Raw genomic sequence first — 22,951 nt, forward strand, 5'->3', positions numbered from 1 at the left:
TAAATGGATTAAATGCTCCAATCAAAAGACAGACTGGCTGAATGGATACAAAAACAAGACCCATATATATGCTGTCTACAAGAAACCCCACTTCAGACCTCAAGACACATACAGACTGAAAGTGAGAGGATGGAAAAATATATTCCATGCAAATGGGAAGCAAAAGAAAGCTGGAGTAACAATCCTCATATCAGACAAAAAAGACCTTAAAGATTACAAGAGATAAGGAAGGACACTACATAATGATCAAGGGATCAATCCAATTGTAAATATCTAGGCACCCAACATAGGAGCAGCTCAATACATAAGACAAACACCAACAGACATAGAAGGAGAAATTGACAGGAACACAATAATAGTAGGAGAATTTAACATCCCACTCACACCAATAGACAGATCATCAAAACAGAAAATAAGGAAACACAAGTCTTAAATGATACATTAGATGAGATGCATCTCACTGATATCTTCAGGAGATTCCATCCAAAGCAGAAGAATATACCTTCTTCTCAAGTGCACATGGACTATTCTCCAAGATAGACCACATCTTGGGTCACAAATCAAACCTCAGTAAATTTAAGAAAATTGAAATCATAACATGCATCTTCTCTGACCACAATGCTATGAGACTAGATATCAATTATAAGAAAAAACTGTAAGAAACACAAACACATGAGATTAAACAACACATTTTAAAATAACTAACAGGTTACTGAAGAAATCGAAAGGGAAATAAAAAAATTCTAAAAACAAATGACAATGAAAACACAACAACTCGAAACACATGAGATGCAGCAAAAGCAGTTCTAGAGGGAAGTTTATAGCAATACAATCCTACCTAAAGAAACAAGAAAAACATCAAATAGACAACCTAACCTTATACCTAAAACAATTGGAAAAAGAAGAACAAAAAACCCCCCAAAATTAGTAAAAACAAAGAAATCATAAAGATCTGAGCCTAAACATCTGAAAAAGAAATGAAAGAAACAAAAGTAAAGATTAATAAAACTAAAAACTGGTTCTTCGAGAAGATAAAATTGACAAACCTTCGGCCAGACTAATCAAGGAAAAAGAGAAGAACCAAATCAATAAAATTAGAAATGAAAAAGGAGAGTTTACAACAGACAGTACAGAAATACAAAAGATTATAAAAGACTATTATGAACAGCTATATGGCAATAAAATGGATAACCTGGAAGAAATGGACAGATTCTTTAAAAAGTTCAATGTTCTAAGACTGAACCAGGAAGATATAGAAATCATGAACAACCCAATTGCAAGCACTGAAATTGAAGCTGTGATCAAAACTCTCCCAAAAAACAAAAGCTCAGGACCAGATGGCTTCACAGGAGAATTCTATCAAACATGTAGAGAAGAGCTAATGCCTATCCTTCTAAAACTCTTTCAAAAATTGCAGAGGAAGGAACACTTCCAAACTCATTCTACAGGATCACCATTACCCTGATCCCAAAACCAGACAAAGACAACACAGAAAAAGAAAACTATAGGCCAATATCACTGAGGAACGTAGATGTAAAAATCCTCAACAAAATTTTAACAAACTGAATTCAGCAACACATCAAAAATCTCCAACACCATGATCAAGTTGGGTTTGTTCCAGCAATGCAAGGATTCTTCAATATACACAAATCAATCAATGTGATACACCATATTAACATAGTGAAAGATAAAAAAAACATATGAGCATCTCAATAGATGCAGAAAAAGCCCTTGACAAAATCAGCACCATTTATGATTAAAACTCTTCAAAAGATGGTCATAGAAGGAACCTACTTCAACACAGTAAAGGCCATATATGATAGAAAGAAAGAAAGAAAGTGAAGTCGAACTCTTTGCAAACTCTTTGCAAAGTCCAACTCTTTGCAACCCCATGGAATGTAGCCTACCATGCTCCTCCATCCATGAGATTTTCCAGGCAAGAATACTGGAGCAGGTTACCATTTCCTTCTCCAGGAGATCTTCCCGACCCGGGGTTTGAACCTGGGTCTCCCACATCGTAGGCAGACGCTTACCATCTGAGCCACCAGGGAAGTCTCATAAATGATAAACCTACAGCAAACATTATTCTCAGTGGTGAAACACTGAAAGCATTCCCCCTAAGATCAGGAACCAGACAAGGGTGTCCACTTTCACCACTATTATTCAACATACTTCTGGAAGTCCTAGCTTTGGCAATCAGAAGAAAAATAAATAAAAGGAATCCAGATCAGAAAAGAAGTAAATCTCTCACTGTTTGCAGATGACATGATATGTACATAGAAAACCCTAAAGATAGTATCAGAAAATTACTAGAGCTAATCAGTGAATTTAGCAAAAGTTGCAGGATACAAAATCAATACACAGAAATCATCTGCATTTCTATATACTAATAATGAAAAATCAGAAAGAGAAATCAAGGAATCAATCCCATTCACCATTGCAAAAAAAAAAAAAAAAGAATAATAATTAAATATATAGGAAGAAACTTACCTAAGAAGACAAAAGAACTGTACACAGAAAATTATATGACACTAATGAAAGAAATAAAAGACTACATAAACAGAAGGAGAGATATTCCATGTTACTGGGTAAGATGAATCAATATTGTGAAAATGACTATAATACCAAATGCAATCTACAGATTCAATGTGATCCCTATCAAATTACCAATGGCAATTTTCACAGAACTACAACAAAAACTTTCCAAGTCATATGGAAACACAAATGACCCCGAATAGCCAAACAGTCTTGAGAAAGAAGAATGGAGCTGGAGGAATCAACCTTCGTGACTTCAGATTATACTACAAAACCACAGTCATCAAGACAGTATGGTACTGGCACAAAAACACAAATATAGACCAATGGAACAAGACAGAAAGCCCAGAAATAAACCCATGCACCTATCAGTACCTTGTTTTTGACAAAGGAGGCAAGACTATACAATGGGGAGAAGACAACCTCTTCAATAAATGGTGCTGGGAAAACTGGACAGCTACATGGTAAAGGATGAAATTAGAACACTTCTTAACACCATACAGAAAGATAAATTCAAAAGTGGATTAAAGACCTAAATGTAAGACCAGAAACTATAAAACACTTAGAGGAAAACAGAGGCAGAATACTTGAAGACATAAATCAAAGCAAGATCCTCTATGACCCACCTCCTAGAGTAATGGAAATAAAAACAAGTAAACAAGTGGGACCTAATTAAACTTAAAAGCTTTTGCACAGCTTTTAAGCTTTTAAAAACCTTGCACACCTACAAGCAAGGTGAAAAGACAACCTTCAGAATGGGAGAAAATAATAGCAAATGAAACAACTGACAAAGGATTAATTTCCAAAATATACAAGCAGCTCATACAACTCAATGCCAGAAACACAAACAACCCATCAAAAACTGGGAAAAAGACATTTCTCCAAAGAAGACATACAGATGGCTTACAAATACATGAAAAGATGTTCAACATCACTCATTATTAGAGAAATTCAAATCAAAACAACAATATATGACCTCACACCAGTCAGAATGGCCATCATCAAAAAGTCTACAAACAATAAATGCTGGAAAGGGTGTGGAGAAAAGGGAATGCTCTTGCACTGTTGCTGGGAATGTGAACTGATACACCAACTATGGAAGATGGTATGGAGATTCCTTAAAAAACTAGGAATAAAAGCACCATATGACCCAGAAATCCCACTCCTAGGCATATACCCTGAGGAAACCAAAATTTACAAAGACACATGTATCCCATTGTTCACTGCAGCACTATTTACAATAGCTAGAACATGGAAGCAACCTAGATGCCCATTGACAGATGAATGGATAAAGAAGTTGTGGTGCATACACACAATGGAATATAACTCAGCCATAAAAAGGAACACATCTGAGTCAGTTCTAATGAGGTGGATAAAACTAGAATCTATTATACAGAGTGAAGTGAGTCAGAAAGAGAAAGATAAATATCATATTCTAACACATATATGGAATCTAGAAAATGGTACTAAAGAATTTATTTATAGGGAAGCAATGGAGAAACAGACATTGAGAAACTTATGGACATGGGTAGAGGGGAGGAGAGGGTGAGATATATGGAAAGAGTAACATGGAAACTTATATTACCATATGTAAAATAGATAGCCAATGGGAATTTGCTGTATGGCTCAGGAAACTCAAAGAGGGGCTCCATATCAACCTAGAGGGGTGGGATGGGGAGGGAGATAGGAGGGAGGTTCAAGAGGGAGGGGATATATGTATGCCTATGGCTGATTCATGTTGCAGTTTGACAGAAAACAAAATTCTGTAAAGCAATTATCCCTCAATAAAAAAATAAGGTAAAATAAAAAAAAAACCTATGAATTACCAATCAATATGCTATGATCCTGTTTGTTATAAGGCAATAAGCATGTGTGCATGCTAAGTTGCTTCAGTCGTGTCTGACTCTTGGCTACCCCATGGACTCTTTGCAGGCTCCTCTGTCCATGAGATTCTCTAGGCAAGAATACTGGAGTGGATTGCTGTGCCCTCCTCCAAGGGATCTTCCCAATCCAGGGATCGAACTCACATCTCTTACGCCTCCTACATTGGCCAGTCGGTTCTTTACCTAGTGCCACATGGGAAGTCCATAAGACAATATACACATTAATTTTAATCCTGTTACACTGATGAGATAAGATTGAACTTGTGATCAAGGAGCCAAGCCCCTTCACACCATTATCTAAATGTAGTTAATTTATAAATTAAACACAAATTAAAAACAAATATTATCAAATAATCATAATTCCATATGAAAGTTACTACAAAAATAGATGTAGGAAATATGGGGAAGTGCCATGAATTAATTCTACTAATGAGAATGAGAAACGGACTTCCTTGTGTTTCTTACATGTATTTTTGATGTTAGAGCTAATACTTATAAGAGGTCATCAACAAGACAAGAGCATAAGAAAGGCAATCAGAACAAAGGATTTAGGTTGAAAAGAGACCAATGCATATATGTCCAGAGAATTCCATGTTGTCCTGGGTGGCTGGATGGTAGAATAGGTGGAAGGAGAGGATAAAGGCGACATCAGAACTGGAACCTGAATGTCATGGTCAGTATTAATATTTTTTCACACAGGTGATGAACCAGCCAATAGAAACTTAAAGTGAAGTGAAGTGAAAGTCGCTTAGTCGTGTCTGACTCTTTGCGACCCCATAGACTTTACAGTCCATGGAATTCTCCAGGGCAGAATACTGAAATGAGTGACATTTCCTTCTCCAAGGGATCTTCCCAACCCAGGGATTGAACCCAAGTCTCCCACATTGCAGGCAGATTCTTTACCAGCTGAGCTACCAGGGAAGCCAGAGGTAAATATAAAATGAGCTGAAATATTCTGACATCAGCATGTAGAAGGGTGAGACTATATAGACATTACAGACTATATAGACATTAAGATCAAGGAGCTTAAATAAGACCATCACTTAGGCAGAAATGCAAGGAGTAATTGTGTAATGAAAAATGGATTATGTATCACTCAACTTTTATGATGAATGCCAGCATTTTAGATCTTCTCTTTAAAGGATGTATTTAAATAATTCAGTTAGCACAAGTCTTTACAGGGCATTTTCAATTCTATGGTTTATTCTTAGAGTGGCCAGAAGGTATTATTCTATTCACAATGCAACCTTTTCCAAAATAAAAAGCGATAGCTTTCCCCCTCACATTTGCTTTTCTGCTAAAAGAAACATTAAACCAAGTTTTACTTCTGAATAAAAATGTATTGGTCTCATTTATGGGGGAGTATTATATGATGTATTGGTTAAACAATTATGCACACAAAAATAGAATGATGCCTATACCCTTTCCATTTTGCATTCAGGAGAAAAAGATATTTTTTTAATCTCTTCTCTCTATGACACTAGTCGGAACACCATAAACTTGAGGGAAGGAGTTTAGGTACCATAAATTTACAGTAACGAGCAAGGAGGCAAAATATAGGACACTGAAGGAAGAAATGGAAATGTATCAGAATGTTGGAGTAAATGCCAATTCAGAGATTTCCTTCTGTTAAAAGTATCTATGTATAAGTCTGTTTAGTTTTCAGCTGATAGATGCATGTGGGCATTTTAACAATATTATTATTTCAAAAGCAGACATAAGGGTCTTACTTAATAAATGATACCACTGATTAGCATTTATCTTAATGCTAATGATACAGATTCCTGAATTCATTTGCTTAGAATACCAAGTTGATGAATGTTACCCTAAAGAGTTTTTAAATGAGAACATAATCCAAAACAACATTAAATGAATGACATTATTTTACATTCTCTGGAATAAAATGAGAGGGATAACATTTAAGAACTCACATGATGGATGCATATTTGACATCAAGAAAACATATGAGAATATAATAGCAAGAATTTAATATAATTTTCCTCAGGAGAGAGATTAATTTTCAAAATGCACAGAGAATGATAATACGGATTAGGTAATATTGTAAACAAGCTCACAATTACTGAATTGCCCCAGGGTGTATTTTCATATCCACGTGGCCAGCATTGAGCTTCTGCTTCCAATTAGTCAGAAAGAAAATTAACCTTTAAATATAAGCTATGTAGAAATTATTCATAGAAGATTCAAACAAACAAAATTGGTATAATTTAAACTGATGCCATAACAATTGAAAAGTCATAAACTCTATATGTGGCATTATCACCTTGTGTTTCAGAATAGCTTTGTTTGTTTGATTTTGACTTTGACTTTTTTTACATTAGCTGTACTTCTCTATGATCAATATTAACTATAAAAGGCAGGTATTTTCTAATGCAAATTAATTTCAATTGGAAATCGGATCTGGTGATCAATATAACTTTCAATTTTTTTTTTTTAAAGCAGAACACAAATCACTACACAACAAAGGGGCTACATATTTAAATATTGGGCTTCTCAGGTGGCTCAGTAGTGAAGGATCCACCTACCAATGCAGGAGATGCAGGAAACATGTATGCGCTCCATCCCTGGGTGGGGAAGCTACCCTGGAGACGGAAATGGCAACCCACTCCAATATTCTTGCCTGGAAAATCCCATGGACAGAGGAGCCTAGAGAGTTACAGTCCATGGGGTCTCAAAGAGTCGGACATGATGGAGAGACTGAACAACCACTCACACAAATCTAAATATTAAAAATTTAATAGAAATATTCTCCCAAGAGTAAAGAATTGCCTTAGTCAGATTAGGCAGCCATAACAGAATAACATAGATTGTGTAAAGAATCTGCATACAATGCAGGAGACCCGAGTTTCATCTCTGGATCCCCTGGAGAAGGGAATAGCTTGCCCACTCCAGAATTCTTGCCTGGAGAATTCCATGGATAGAGGAGCCTGGCGGGCTGTAGTCCATGGGGGTCACAAGAGTTGGACATGATTGAAGAACTGGGTAGCTTAAACAACAGAGATGTATTCCTCACAGTTACAGAGGCTGGAAGTCCATGATCAGGTGCCCACATAGTCCAACAGACTGCCAAATTCTTAATGTATCTTCATGTAACAGCAGAGAGAGGAAGTAAACTCATCTGACTCTTATAAGGGCACTAATCCCATTCATAAGGGTTCCACTCTTACAACCTTATGTAAGCCAAATTCTCTCTCCATAACCCCGTCTCCTAACACCATCACATGGAAGGTCAAGGTTCAACATATGCATCTTGGGTGACACAAATATTCAGTCCACAACAAGAATCACATTTAACTGAATAAATACAGTTAAGTATGAAGGGACTAAATTAATATCTTGTAAAAGTGAAGGAGATCCAAACCAGTCCATCCTAAAGGAGATCAGTCCTGGGTGTTCATTGGAAGGACTGATGCTGAAGCTGAAACTCGAGTACTTTGGCCACCTCATGCAAAGAGTTGACTCATTAGAAAAGACCTTGATGCTGGGAGGGATTGGGGGCAGGAGGAGAAGGGGACGACAGAGAATGAGATGGCTGGATGGCATCACTGACTGCATGGACATGAGTTTGGGTAAACTCCGGGAGTTGGTGATGGACAGGGAAGCCTGGCGTGCTGTGATTCATGGGGTTGCAAAGAGTCAGACACGACTGAGCAACTGAACTGAACTGAAAAGTAAACAACCAAAACAAAAATACTATGTAATTTATTAGTATGCATTCAGATATGCACATGTGCTTGTACATCACGGAAAATTTGTGGTCAACTTTTTATCTCTCAGGTGTTCTCCTTTTTAAAAGGTATAATTCAGAAAGCTGAATTTTTCTTCAGAAAACAGTTGCTTTAGAGTAAGAAGGGTTACATAAAAAGTGCTTCAAAATACATTATATTTTTTAAAAATTTCATTAAAGACCATCAGAACGTTCAAAGTGCTTCATCTCATCAAAATAATTACACTATTATTCTGAGCTATATATTTAAAAACATAAACACACATATTTTTATAAGTTAGCATTGTTTAGGTTCTCAGAATTTTATTTTGTTTTCACAAGTTAGTATTAAACCATGGACAGCTATACATTATTTTGACTTAGAAAATTTGATACCTCTTTAATCAAAACCAGCTAGTTACAGGCTTTTATTGTGCTATATCAGATCTCATGGGCCTTATAAATTACCTTCAACCACATCACCCACAAATAAATTCCCCAATTATGAGAGCTTGGCAAAACTATAACCTAGATGATGGTATGGGTTATGCAGGGAATTAAAGGTAAGAAAAACTAGAAATACTCATGATACGGGCAGGGCTTCAAAAGTGACATATCTTGTCACTAACGGTACTGTGACCAATTTAAAGAAAACATTTACAAACAGAAGAAAAGTTCTTAAGCACCCCCCCCAAATATTCCAAAGATATTTATATTTATTGTTTTAAATAGAAAACTGCATTAGAGAGATACAATGTTTGTATTTTAATGATTCCAGAGTTCAACTCCAAAATATGTCTCTTAAGACATAAGTATCTGTGATCAAATTTTATGGAAATTTTAATCCTTAATATTTTAAATACTCACTCTCCAGTGAAAATTGAAAACTGAATTATTCACCATGCCATGCTCAAGTATATTGTTTTTAAGAAGCAAAGGAAAAGTACCTCTAGTAACAAGTTAAACTTTGAGAAGCAAGGGAAGTTTGCTTAAAGAGAGTTTTAAAAACTCATCTCCTGATGAATTATTTAAAATACTAAACCAGTATTTGATATCCCTTTTTCAAAAGAAATCTGCCCAAGCAAAATCATAATGACTATGTGCTCTTCCTTGTATTATACTCATTAAAATATATAATATGCTTACAGGAATAAAATCATCAGTTTCACAGGGGCAAATGTGGTTGCTAAAAGCTCCAGAACTGGGTACTTTGTAAGAAAACTGCATCCCCATGAAATCAAAACATGTGTATCTATTACAGAATTTTGAGCTGTTTTAAATACCACACTTAACTATCTGCTATTCTGATTAAAAAAGAATAATGAAGCTCAAAGGAGGACAAATTTAGTTTTTTATGATAAAATAAAATATGTGTTATTACTGTTCTTTACTTTCATGATAAGGAATATTTTCAATTGTACAATTAAGGAAACAAAATCAGTCAGAGGGCAAGCAGATAAGCTTTTATTCCTCAATTTGTGCAACATTCCAATTGAAAAGCCAGACAGAATACTTAATTTCTTCTTCAGTTAATTGTTAAGAGGTTTTCATCATTAAGGATAAACCAATGGAAAATTTAGCTTCTTATTTACTATGGCCATTCAGTGTCTTATAACACAGAGTACAGTTTGGCATGAACACTTTGGATTTTAATTCAATTTACAGTAACGCTTCCTTAAAATCATAGACCCTTACCTCATCGACCAATACTAATTTATATGTATGTTAAAAAATGAAAGCTCTGGTTTATTGTATATTAAATTGGAATACAGTGTATGGAATCAGTAAAATGACAACAAACATGTTCCATTATATCAGCAAAGCTGGAATGTAGACTACTGTTCACAAATATAGATGGCTGAGAAAGACTATGTCAGTCAATGGTTAACTGCAATAATATTTATTTTCTAGTATTATAGTTTCTTTTCCTTCCCCCAAAGGGAAGTGTTTTCTATCAACACTGTCATAACAGATTTAATGTAGGTTGAATACCTGCTTCCAATGACACCTGATAAGCAGAAGGGAAAACCAGGTAGCTCTGGTTGTCAGTAAATGATATCAGCAAATGATAATCTGGTCAACCTTGATCTAATGGAAATAAAAATGATAGATGGATTCAATTTAAAAGGGTGAAATACAGACATTTATAATGTACTTTGCTCCTAAGAAATCCTTCCCAAAAATATAATAATGAAAAATTAGGATGAAAAACACATCTATAATTACAAGTAATTGACCATAAACTATAATAAATAGCTTTCAAATGGAGAGACATTTGTACTTACAGTAGAAAGAATATTGACTAGCACACATATCTTGACAGGATGTGGATTTCACTGAATGTTACAGTCCTACACTGTCCTCCAAAGACTGAAATAACCATAATATAGAGTGTGAAAAAGTAAGAGAAAAACAATCCTGTCTTCATGAGTTTCCAGTTGTTTATTCCCAGATGGTAGAATATGGGGGTAAAGACAAAATTGCTGGTAGACTCTGATAGCTGTGACACAGACTGCAGCATAATACGGACCACTGGCATTACAGTGGGAAAGCTGGGGAAAGCAGCAATAACCACTAAAATACTAACAACATGGAGAAAGTAAAACCGAGAGTTCTACACTATGAGCCACATTGACCCCCGCAAATGTCAACAGCAGAGAAATAATATGGTCTCTAGGCAGAAGATAAACCAAATCTGGGGAGATGAGCTTGAAACCTGAGATTTAAAAAGCTGCTGTGGGCTAATCATTCTCCTACCACTTCCCACACTGCTGCTGCTAAGTCGCTTCAGTCGTGTCCGACTCTGTGCAACCCTATAGACAGCAGCCCACCAGACTCCCCGTCCCTGGGATTCTCCAGGCAAGAACACTGGAGTGGGTTGCCATTTCCTTCTCCAATGCATGAAAGTGAAAAGTGAAAGTGAAGTCGCTCAGTTGTGTCCGACTCTTCACGATCCCATGGACTGCAGCCCACCTGGCTCCTCCGTCCATGGGATTTTCCAGGCAATAGTACTAGAGTGGGGTGCCATTGCCTTCTCCAACTTCCCACACTATAGTTGGCTAAATACCTGACTTCATTCAGTGATTAACAGAAATCAGCCCAGAAGGCAAAGAACAAAAGCACAATGAAAATGCAGATGAGGTTCATACTAGAGAAAACATTTTTGGGGTGGAAATGAAGGAAAAGTTTGTATAAATAATTCTCTATAGCCTCAAATAAATTATAGACATGATCTCATTAAGAGAGTCAAAAGCTCAAAAAGAAAAATTTAACAGAGACTATAAAAACAAGAAGAGAGAAATGAAAAATTGAAATGACACAGAGTGGGAAAGGAAGGGAAAAGAAGAAAACCAAAACCATTATGAAGTTGAAAATTACAACAGAGGGTTAAAAAACAAACACAAACAAAACTAAACACTTTTAGAGAAACAAAAGAACACTTTGAAAAAATGCGATTTAGACCCATAATAGGGGGAAAAATCCTGAAATAAATTCTGAAATCTGGGGTAAAAAGATATGGTATCTTTCAAACCTTTTGCTTTGACTATCTAAATTTCAATAATTTCTTCAGTCTTATCCTTGTATTTCTATCTTAAGTTGAGATAAAGATAAACGGAATATTTTAAAAATTATTTAAGAGCATTCATTTATGGAACATTTGGCTCAAATTTACAGGATTCTGTCTTTTAATCGGTCTTTCTAGTCTTCAATACAAACACTTGTACAAAAGTATCTGGCACAATATTCATGAAATATTAACAATTTCTCTGCAGTGGGATTTTGAGATGGTTCTTAATTTTCTGTGATACCTATATTTATTTTTTAAAAATCACATATTTTTATGAATGACAATGAACTCATTGGGGTACAAAAAAAAGAATTAGAAGGCAAAGATTGAGAGAAAAGAAAAATGAGATATCACCATTCTGTTACTAATTCTAGATTTATGGCCGTCTATTTCATAGCTCTTATGGCAATTAGATAATTTCTCTGAAACAGAAGCATAGCATGTTCATTTTCATCTTATTATCCTGCAAGATTTTCATTAAACTCCCACTAATCCAGGATCATATCTATTCTCTTTAGTAATTTACACAAAACTCTCTCTGTCCCAGCAGGTCTTTCCAACATCAGCAACTCTCACTTCCTCATGTTTACCTTGCTTCCCAGTACTGTGAACAATCTGTTGAAAGAGTTTCCTCTTGAAGTTCAAAATCTGTATCTCTTTTCATGCCTCAGAGGGTGGTGAAAATATGCTTTTGTTGTTTGTGGGAGTAGGCAGAGGGATAAGAACTCCCAGTTATTCTACAAAATTCAGTTTAAGATCTCTGTGAAGCCTTCCCTGCCATCACTCTTTTTTTCTCTCCATCAACAGACATACAATTACTTGCATTCTTTTTTCACTGTCTATACCAGTGCCATGCCAAGCAATATTAGAGGCTGATGCAAAAAGATAAATTATTAATACCAATCCCATATTTATTTAAAATTTAAGCATTTTGTTCATCATCAATTTTTGCATTAATTTTGATTTTAAATGATGGAAAAATGACCTTTCAGAGTTCTTTCCAGCACTTTGCTTTTATCTTGGTCACTAACTTCTCTATGATTCATGTCCATTTGTAAAACAGGGTGATTCTACTCTCTGCCAACTCAAATTCAAGGTTTGTGAGGTTCAATTTAAAGTACACATTATTCAAATACTCTGTATATACACAAAATGCAAGCCCTTTTCAACTGTGGATTAATCATGTAAGTATATATTATCATCCCTAGTCATACCTGGAAGTTGGAAGTAATTACGTAGCAGTTAGTGAATATAGATCCTGTTACTGAAGGAAACAATTCTGAATTTCATCTTTAAATGATAGAGATAAGTACTTCCTTGGTGGTCCAGTGGTTAAGAATCTGCCTTGCAATGCAGAGGATGTGGGTTTGATTCCTGGTCGGGGAACTAAGATCCCACAGCCCGCAGCACACTGAAGCCTGTTTGCCACAAATGTATAGTCTGTGCACTGCAACAAAAGTTCCTGCACAATGCAATGACGATCCTGAGTGCCGCAAATAAGATGCAGCCAAAAATAAAAAGATAGAGACATAAAAAGGTACCATTTATAGTCATTCTTTTCCACAAACTGCCAGGATTTGGGCTCTCCTAATAACTTGTGATATTTTCTCATGGTGAAATGTGACTGGTTCTTCACAAGAATGTTCCATTAATGCATCTCTGAGTTATTGAAAAGATAGAAAAGATCATTTTAAAAAGTTAGCTTTGAATTAATTTGATGGAATTGAGTTAAGAAAAACAAACTGTATATTTTTACTACTCACATTGTGGGCAATAGAAATAATTCCTTTTCACAAGAATGATTAAACATTCTGGTCAATTTATTCTTCCATTTAACAACTAAGAATCTTTGGTTAGTTTTGTCCTTTCTCTTTGCTTGGCTACCTGAATTATTTTAAAAATCTTCTTCACATACAAAGGTAAAGACAAAATTATGAATCCACCTGTATCACTGATCTACAAATCTAAAACCATTTCTTTTTATTACCTAAAAATCTGCAAGAATTGATAGGAGAAGAATTTCTTTAAAAAAAAAAAAGAAAGCCAATGAACTATTCTTAAGAATAGGCCAACTGACAAGCAAGGAGCATTTTCCTCACCAAAAAAATACAGTCATTTTGTTGGAATAAAGAACAATCATAGCTTCTGACCACAATTTCAAACATCATCCTGAAGGCTATAAATCTACTCACATTCATGAAATAATTTATTATCAGCTTTTTTGTTATAAGTATTCTTTATTAAATATATACACATATACAAATTTTATTGGGCTTCATACTACTGGCATCAATTTGTAAGTGAGGAGTTTGGATTGGATGATTTCTAAAATATTCTTCAGCCTTAAAATTATTGATGATTCTAAGAAACACCTAGAGACATAGCCAAGAAGGAATTCTCAGATATGATTCAAATTAATATTTAGTATTTGCACGTTTTATAGGTCTCATATACAACCATTTCAAGGCAATTCAACAACTAAAAAACTAATGCAAATTAATATATATATTTTCTAAAAAAATAAGAAATACTGTTGACAAGGTGGCCATTTCTATCAAAATAGTCCCCAAACATCCAGAACACATTCATTCACATACCCCAGATCAGGAAGAGAGAAGTACAGAAGAAAAATCTTGGAAGTAACACAACAAAAAAAACTAGGCCTAGATTTAGAGGCATAGGACTGCTGAAAGAAAATTAATTAAGCTGTTAAGCCTACCTAATAAAAAAAAGGAAAATCAGCACATGAAAATCCTGATAAACTGCATAACAGCCTCAGTAGCATCCTACCCCCAAGTCATGATTTTTTTTCCCTTTACTCCATTCTTTTACTGTTCTTATAATTTTAAAATACTCACCTTTGTTATGAAACTATATAAAAACTCCCCCAAGAATAAACATAAAACTTCCCAGATATATGAACTATGGACACAAAAACTCCCTAGAAGCTTAGTATTTCACCAGCTGATATAGCTCTATGTTGGGAAAAGTATCTAAAAGGCTTTGTACTGAATTCCTGATTCTGATGATTCTGTGATTCTAATCAAATTCTATTCTGCTTCTATTCAAATTCTATATGTGATTCTGATCAAGTTTGAGACAGGTAATCTATAGGGTCCTACAGTGCCCAGATTACTACTTTGAGGTACACAGTGCTTTTCACTAAGAGAACAATCTTTACCACATTTTAAGTATACATTGAAGTCACTTGCTGAAGTTGCGTTAATGTGTACTAATCTCAAAAGTGGCTATGTGAATAATACACTTGTAATCCTCTATCAATATAGCAGAAATGAATATTATGTCATCAGACTCTAAATAAACCTCCTACACTAAAGAAAGCAATGTCCTCTGCTAGTTGATGGCTCATTAGCATGCACTCACTCTCCTATTTGAGTAAAAGTGCAGGTAAAGGTGAAAGAGCTTTTCTAGAGAGACAGTGTCTAACATAGTGCCTGGAACATGGTAGGCTCTGAATAACTATATGTTGAAAGGATATATAACTGAATGAACTATTATCAAAAGGAATTCATACAATAAGTTAAACTTTGGCTCAAAATACAGATTTTCTAGTCAACTGTTAACTCTTGTTTGGCCAGCACATGGCAGGAACACATTTCTCCTGGTCTCTGTCTTTGTCGCAGCAGAGGTTTCACTCTATTGGTCAGTATTTGTTGTGTTCCATTTGCCTTTTAAAATTGTTTCATATAAGAGGAAAAGTCCTTTTCTTGCAGATACTAAGAGGATCTCCAGAAGTTACTGTGGCATATCATATCCAACGATTCTGATTAAAAGCAGTGCCACTGGGAAATTTAGGGTGGTTGGTTGATATTCATAGTGTGCATTAGAAAATATCATAGACTATTTTCAAAATTCAATGCATAAATATGCACCATGGATCTCTAATAGCCCTGTTTTGCTTGTCCCAACTTTTCAGGATAGTCTGTATTCCATCTAATTTGAATACTGAATTGATTCTATTTAAATCATCTTTCTGAAATGAAAGATAGCTCACTTTCCCTTCACTAAGGAATTAATTAACTCTCCCAATGACTGGCTTGAATTTTTTAAATGGAAAAATTACATGGAATTTTTATTTTAGTAAAGAACAATTGTTTATCTTTAAAAACATTTAAAAAGACATTCTGTGTGAAGTTCATCATCTTTTAGGAAACTACTATAGCAACAAAATTACATTAGACTTTCTGATTTCTCCATAGTGTCCTTAGATAAGTAAACAACCCAATAGACCATATTAAATGCCCCAAATGTTACTGGAAAGAGAATGCGGGCATATTTGTCTATTTTACTTGTGCCAGATCCAGAAGGTGGTGGAGCAGAGGGAGTAGTAGTGGCTGATAACTTCCCCGAAGTCCCTATGCTATTAACTGTGGTCTTAATTCGCTGCAGTCTTGATCCAAACACATGCTGGGTAGAAGCAGATCCAACTGGGACTTGTCGGGGCACATACCCAGTTCTACTAGGAGTAGAAGGAAGAGCAGATGGAATTGCTCTTGCGGCAGATATAGTTTCAGCTGCATTTGCACGGCTAAATGGGTTTGGACTGGAAGCTAAGTAAGACTGTGGTGTGGCTTCAGAAGATCCTTGAACAACCGTGGAAGACTTGCTAGAATGGTTTCCCACATCAGTTCTGCTGCCAACATCAGATTCAGAGTGAACCAAGGCGTTGGCTCTTTTTCTCATGCTCAAATTGGCATTTGTGTTCTGAAAAGGTATATTAAAAATTATATTGGTTACATAATTTTATGCAATTATACAAAATTTAAATGGATCAAATACTTACAAATTAGCTGTTTTCATAAGCCTTTATTAATGTGCTACAGTCATTCAGCTTTTTGTGAAAGCTTAAGAATATCTAACTTAAAAAGGACACATATATATATTTGAAACTCTGAATGAAGCATCTTCTATTTCAAAATATTTTCCATTCTTATGAATAATTAGAGTTTAAATCTATGGAAAGATTAGGCTTTTAGAACTTTGAACTAGAGTTATACTTGACTTTACTTTAAGGGTTCATGATGATAACTGTACAACATCTTTCTACAGTTTTACTGATATGCTGTATACATTTCAATGAGTTTAGTAAATGTTTGCTTTATAAACAAGAATGATATCTATTTTTGTGCACAGAATAAAAACAATAGCCATCTATATGTGTATAATATTCCTTTAAAAAGACAGGAACTCCAAAACCTTACTTTCTAAATCTCTGGGCATTATTTTCATAATCTTACATTGACATTATTATATAAAATCTAGAAGTCCTAATGCATTTTAGTTTTTCACCACAATTAATAATGTGAATAGAAAGGAAAATAATTTTTAAATAAACTGTTGTATTATAATATAAATATCATCACCATATCATTCATTAATATCTGAGTTCAAACTATTTACCAATAGTGTTTAAATCAAAATGGAATTCACCATTTCCATAAAATGATTTTATGTATAGAATAAGACTGTATCTGAATACAGATGGTAAGCATTAAAATTCTTATATTTTGACAGGCATGATAAATAACCATAGAGCCAACTATAGATTGTCCATACTAATGAAGGAAAGCAATTGCTCAAACAATTCCCAAAATAATCATGTCTATCTTTAGAAGATACTGTGACTTTTTGCAACAATCTTTCCTCTTTGATTATGTTTATTCTAAGTTATACTAAAGGTATACTGTAATTGCTTTTTCCACCCTCTTTTCCCACCATTTTATGAAATAAATGGTGGGTAAGGAGATGGAGAAGTACAGAGGAGAGAGACACATGATGAAGAAAAGCTCACAAGTGGATGATTAGAAGGAGCCAACTTGCAAGAAACTTTATGGATAATATTATACAAAATTACTTGTGAGCTCCCTTTACAGAGAAATATTTATTTTACATGTAAAATATTTTTCCAATACTACACTTATTGAACAAGTTGAAAGCGTTCAGTCCATACATATCTCATAGACTTGTGAATTATGGCCTCAAGTTCCCTGAGTAGAGAGAGAAGAAAAAGCCTTGCAACAGGCAGAGCCAAAGCAGGATCTGAAAAGGTTTAGGAAGTATTTTTCATGTCAGCCTGGAGTATTCTTCTAAACAGGTTGCAGCTGAACTCATGAAAAACTGTAGTCTCACATATGTCACATAATTTGAGTGGAAACAAGTGAAACCAAAATTAACATCAACCTAAAAGCTAAAGGTATCATTATTTGCCTTGTGCTTTTCCTGTACAAGATACATTATAAACATCACCTGATTTGCATTTCTCTGATAATGAGTGATGTTGAGCATGGCATTGAAACATGTATAATATCACGTATGAAACGAGTTGCCAGTCCAGGTTCAATGCAGGATACTGGATGCTTGGGGCTGGTGCACTGGGACGACCCAGAGGGATGGTATGGGGAGGGAGGAGGGAGGAGGGTTCAGGATGGGGAACACATGTATACCTGTGGCGGATCCATTTCGATATTTGGCAAAACTAATACAATATTGTAAAATTTAAAAATAAAATAAAATTAAAAAAAAAATAAACATCACCTGATTAATCCTCAGATTTTGAATCCCTTTTTACAGAATTAATTTTAAGATGTTACATTCAAGATGAAAAATATAAATAATAAGGTATATCCACAACATTTAAAGAGTTTATACTATCATTGGGAAGATAATATGCACTCCCACACACATGATGCAATCAAAAATATAAGAAAAAGTAAAATAGAATGAAGGGTCAAGCTGTGGCAAAATATTAAATATACTAAGAAAAGAAGGGAAGAAAGTAATAAAGGGCTGATTGGAGAAGCAAGAGAGAAATACATCTTTTCAAATACAGCATGATATTTGCATACTGCCTTCTTCCACCAAAAATTGGGTTGCCCATAATCTTTAGAAACTCCTATTTTCCCTCAGACTAAATTCTAAGAATTGGAGATTTCTGCTTCTGGCCAAAATGGAGCAACAGGAACTGAATTTACTGTCTCATAGGAAATGACAAAAAAAAAATTTGTAAAACAACTGTTTTTTAAGAGATTGAGCATTAGAGAACACAGGACACAATCACTGAGAGAGAAAAAACAAAACTCAGTTTACATGCTGTGGTGGAGGAAAGAATACACGAGCAATCTGACAGACGCCCTACATTGAGGAGATGAAGCTGAGAACGTGATGAAATCAAGGTGGCTAGAATTCACAGGAAAAAATAGCAGAGAATTTGATACTGGGAAAAAAAATACCCCAAAATCCCGAAGAGTCCCCAGTGAGAATTTTGCTTGCACAGATCCACTTTTGAGCATGAGTTAACTACCCAAGGCAAAAAGAACCACCTGACAGGATTAGAAAAAACAGTGCACAGCACATACCAAGCCAGGAAGAGTGCATGTTCCCTCCAGACATAGTGGAAAATCTCAACATTTAGGTAGCATTTGGTGGAGTCCTCAGAAGAGCCTTGCCTCAGTAATATGGAATAGTTAGCTCCACAGACTGTTTCAATCCTGCCTAATGAATTTTAAAAGTGAGATCTTAAAAGGCGAAACTATAAGTGACTTAACTGTGCCTCAGAAGGAAGCACAAGAACATTTGTAGGACCCTGTCTTCCTTTCTTCCAGATTAGAATCCTTCTGAAATATTCTGAAATACCAACTGTGAGTTATGTTCTAATATAACTGATTGCTTCCCACGTGGCACTCGTTGTAAAGAACCCGCCTGCCAATGCTGGAGATGTAAGAGATGAGGATTCAATTCCTTGGTCGGGAAGATCCCCTGGAGGAGTAAATGGTAACCCACTCCAGTATTATTGCTGGGAAATCCCATAGACAGAATTGCTTGGCGGGCCCCAGTCCATGGGACACAACCGAGCATGCATGCAGCTCACAGCAGTAGAAAAGAATCACAGAAGAAGGGTTATGGTGCATGAAAGTCACAGAGTGAGTGACTAACTGAGTGTTCTGCCATGTTGTACAGCCTCTGGATACTCAAATATGGGGGAGACATTAAAGAACTTCATAAACTACACCTACAGGAGTTAGTCAAGTATTTGTAATAGTCAAGTATATTGTTTAAAAATTATTCAAGACTTGGAAATCAGAAAGGAATACAGCATGTCCCTGCAATGTCATTGTGGAGCATGGTTTACAAAGTCTGCCCAAGGATTATCAAGTCTTGTGGAGAGTATACTTGAGTTTGATTCTGCTATTTAATATTGGATTTGACCCCAAACACTGTGAGTTACATATTAACTTCTAGATTACTGTTCAGTAGAAAGGAGCACCAAAGGTTATGGTTTTGACTCCCTGAAGGATATTAACTAATTCTGTATCTAATCTAGCAGTCTCATTCTAGTATTCTTTTCAAATGACAATAATAATGGTTACTTATAGGCATTCCTCCCAAAAAGATTTTGAGCCAGTTTTACTAATAAGTGAAGCAACTTAGCAGCAGCAGCAGCAGCAGTATCCCCCTTAATTAATGAATTAGACAAAACCTTGACATAGATTAATTCCATATTTGTATGACTCATGTTTTTGATGTTTTGAAAATTATATTGACACTACCCACTACCTGGCAAGTTTTAAATATCAAAGTAATATAAGCACAGACTTGAAGAATATGTCTCGAGAAAACAGTGAGTTCAAGTCAAAGAGGCAGAATCAGTCTGTGACTGGAAAAAAGAATCAATGAAGCATGAGACTTTATGAAAGTAGAGGAAGCAGTATGAAGTATGCCACTAGGATTACCATCTGAAAAAAAATCAAATCTTTTTATTCCCAGTTTTACAGTATTAGTGAACTTCTAGGATAGAAAGCTATCTTATTAATCATAGTAAGCTAATGCACATAGCAGGCATCTACTTCATTTTTAATAAATTTCACTGAAATGGATATAATACAGAGTCAAGATTCCTTTTCAGATTAAAGAGCAAGTTTCAGAAACTTTCTATCTGACCTTCAGATGACTATCTCTTTGTTTATGCACATATGTCCATAATATTGCAGATAACACCTAAGGTGTATAAATTATCTGGACTTGAACCCAGGTCTGACTAAGAATGCCTAAGAAGTCTCAATACTCTAAATATCATAACCTACAAAAGCAGAGAAGAACTAGACTGATTCAAGGCTTAAATCTTTGCTCTTTGCCAGGCAGTCAAATGATACTGAAGTTATTTTGCATTGATGTCTAAAGGTCCTCAATGTAAAAAGTAGTTGTCATTTTCCCTGATGACAAACTCTAAAAGGATTGAGAAATCTGCTGACCTAACTGGCACAGGACTCGCTAGGAATAATATCCACACAGCCTTCAAGTATTGCAGCCACCAATGTGTCAGTCAGAGTGAGGTTATGTTTCATGCACAGGGTTGAGTATCTCTATCAGTATTCAGCAGATGTACAGTGGTTACAAACAAGAAAAGCACCTAAGCTTCACTTGAATTTTAAAAAATGATTTAGTTTGAGATCATTTTGTCATTAGTCACAATAGCCTGACGCAAGGGAAACTGTCGGATAGAGATGTGAGGTGGCAGATTTAAACATTACCAACAAATTAAAGCAGCAACAGGCAAACAGGAGCAAATCCAAGCAATTCGTCAATCATGACTGTGATCTGACACGATTTCTAAAGAAGTATTATCAACTGCAAAGAGAAAATTCATCTCAACTTATTACTCTAGCAGCAATGAGATAAAGTGACTATGCAGAACGCAAGCCACATTCATCTTGCTTATTTGAAAAGCTAATGAAGTTTAATAAAATGTAATTTCACCCTTCTAAATTAAAAACAAACAAGGCTAATAATGAACAGGTTTATCTTCTAGAATATCAATGAGTCACATACCAAAAAAAAAAAAAAATCCAATCATGCAAAGACATTTATTCAAGGCCTGTTCTGACAGGGCTTCAGGGGTTAGACACACATCTTATTTAATAAAGAAATAAACAATAAATGGTAAGAGCAGATGAAAAACTAAATCCCAAGGTAATGATTCATGGAAGACCCTCAGTAGTGTTTTTTTTTTTTAAATGTTACCGAATAGAAATGAAAAACATTCCCTACAAATAAACATGTTAAATATTTCATCAGTTGTTACCAGGGGATTCCAACACACACTGAACAACAAAATGTAGAAATGAAAATGCCGAGTTCTCTATTTATTGTATTTCATTTCCTCCCAATGTTAGCTTTTAATTCAGTGTTTGCATTTCCATAAGCTGTAGAAATATTACTTTCAATATCAGGCACTGGGATAAGAAATTTATGTTTTCAATTTGGAATTACCAGAGAATATGGTCTTACAGAATTCACTCATGTTGTCTTGCATATTTAGAAGTTGAAAGAAGTAGGGTTTCTTGAAGATAAGTGATCTTTGGTTAGTTTTATTTCACAGTGATTCCTAGTGCTTCTTTTTATTTGCCAAGACTTTGTAGGTTAAATAGATGGCTGTTGCTGCTGCTGCTGCTAAGTCACTTCAGTCGTGTCCAACTCTGTGTGACCCCATAGAGGGCAGCCCACCAGGCTCCCCCGTCCCTGGGATTCTCCAGGCAAGAACACTGGAGTGGGTTGCCATTTCCTTCTCCAGTGCATGAAAGGCAAAAGTGAAAGTGAAGTCGCTCAGTCATGTCTGACTCTTAGCAACCCCACGGACTGCAGCCTACCAGGCTCCTCTGTCCGTGGGATTTTCCAGGCAAGAGTACTGGAGTGGGATGCCATTGCCTTCTCCAATAGATGGCTGTAGGAGAGGAAATTTCTTGGTCAGACACTTCACCAATCAGAGCAGAAGTTCTCTGCTTGATCAAGTGGTCCTGGACTTGACCAGAATGCTACCTGGAATTGCTCCAGGAGATGTTTTCATCAATACTGCCAACATAAAAGTGGAGAGGGTAGAGGGCAAAGCATGATCCACTCACTTTTTCCAAATGCAAACACTGAACAGGATAGATCTTCTCTCGCTCAATGATGAAAGCAGCATTAAAATCACTCCAACTGTTCATAGGAATAACCTGGGATCTAGATAAAAACTCAGCATCACCCTATTTGGCTGCTGCTGCTGCTAAGTCACTTCAGTCGTGTCCGACTCTGTGCGACCCCATAGACGGCAGCCCACCAGGCTCCCCCATCCCTGGGATTCTCCAGGCAAGAACTCTGGAGTGGGTTGCCATTTCCTTCTCCAGTGCATGAAAGGCAAAAGTGAAAGTGAAGTCGCTCAGTCATGTCCGACTCTTAGCGACCCCA

The 22,951-nt window shown here is 35.7% G+C and overlaps 1 protein-coding gene across 3 annotated transcripts in view; it reads right to left on the reverse strand.

The window, feature by feature from the left end:
* The window catches only part of GABRA4 (gamma-aminobutyric acid type A receptor subunit alpha4), a 241,910-nt gene that overhangs the window by 149,677 nt on the left and 69,282 nt on the right, over nt 1–22,951 (reverse strand). The window contains exon 9 of one of the 3 annotated variants that reach the window (XM_061420065.1): nt 9,591–16,435. The exons of the other annotated variants lie outside the window; for them this stretch is intronic. Coding sequence (XP_061276049.1) covers nt 15,902–16,435 — 534 coding nt within the window. The 3' untranslated portion in view covers nt 9,591–15,901. Of the gene's footprint in view, nt 1–9,590; nt 16,436–22,951 lie in introns of those variants that run through there. 3 annotated transcript variants of the gene reach the window in all.

The sequence above is a fragment of the Bos javanicus genome, chromosome 6 (assembly GCF_032452875.1).
Source record: "Bos javanicus breed banteng chromosome 6, ARS-OSU_banteng_1.0, whole genome shotgun sequence".
Lineage (NCBI taxonomy): Eukaryota > Metazoa > Chordata > Mammalia > Artiodactyla > Bovidae > Bos > Bos javanicus.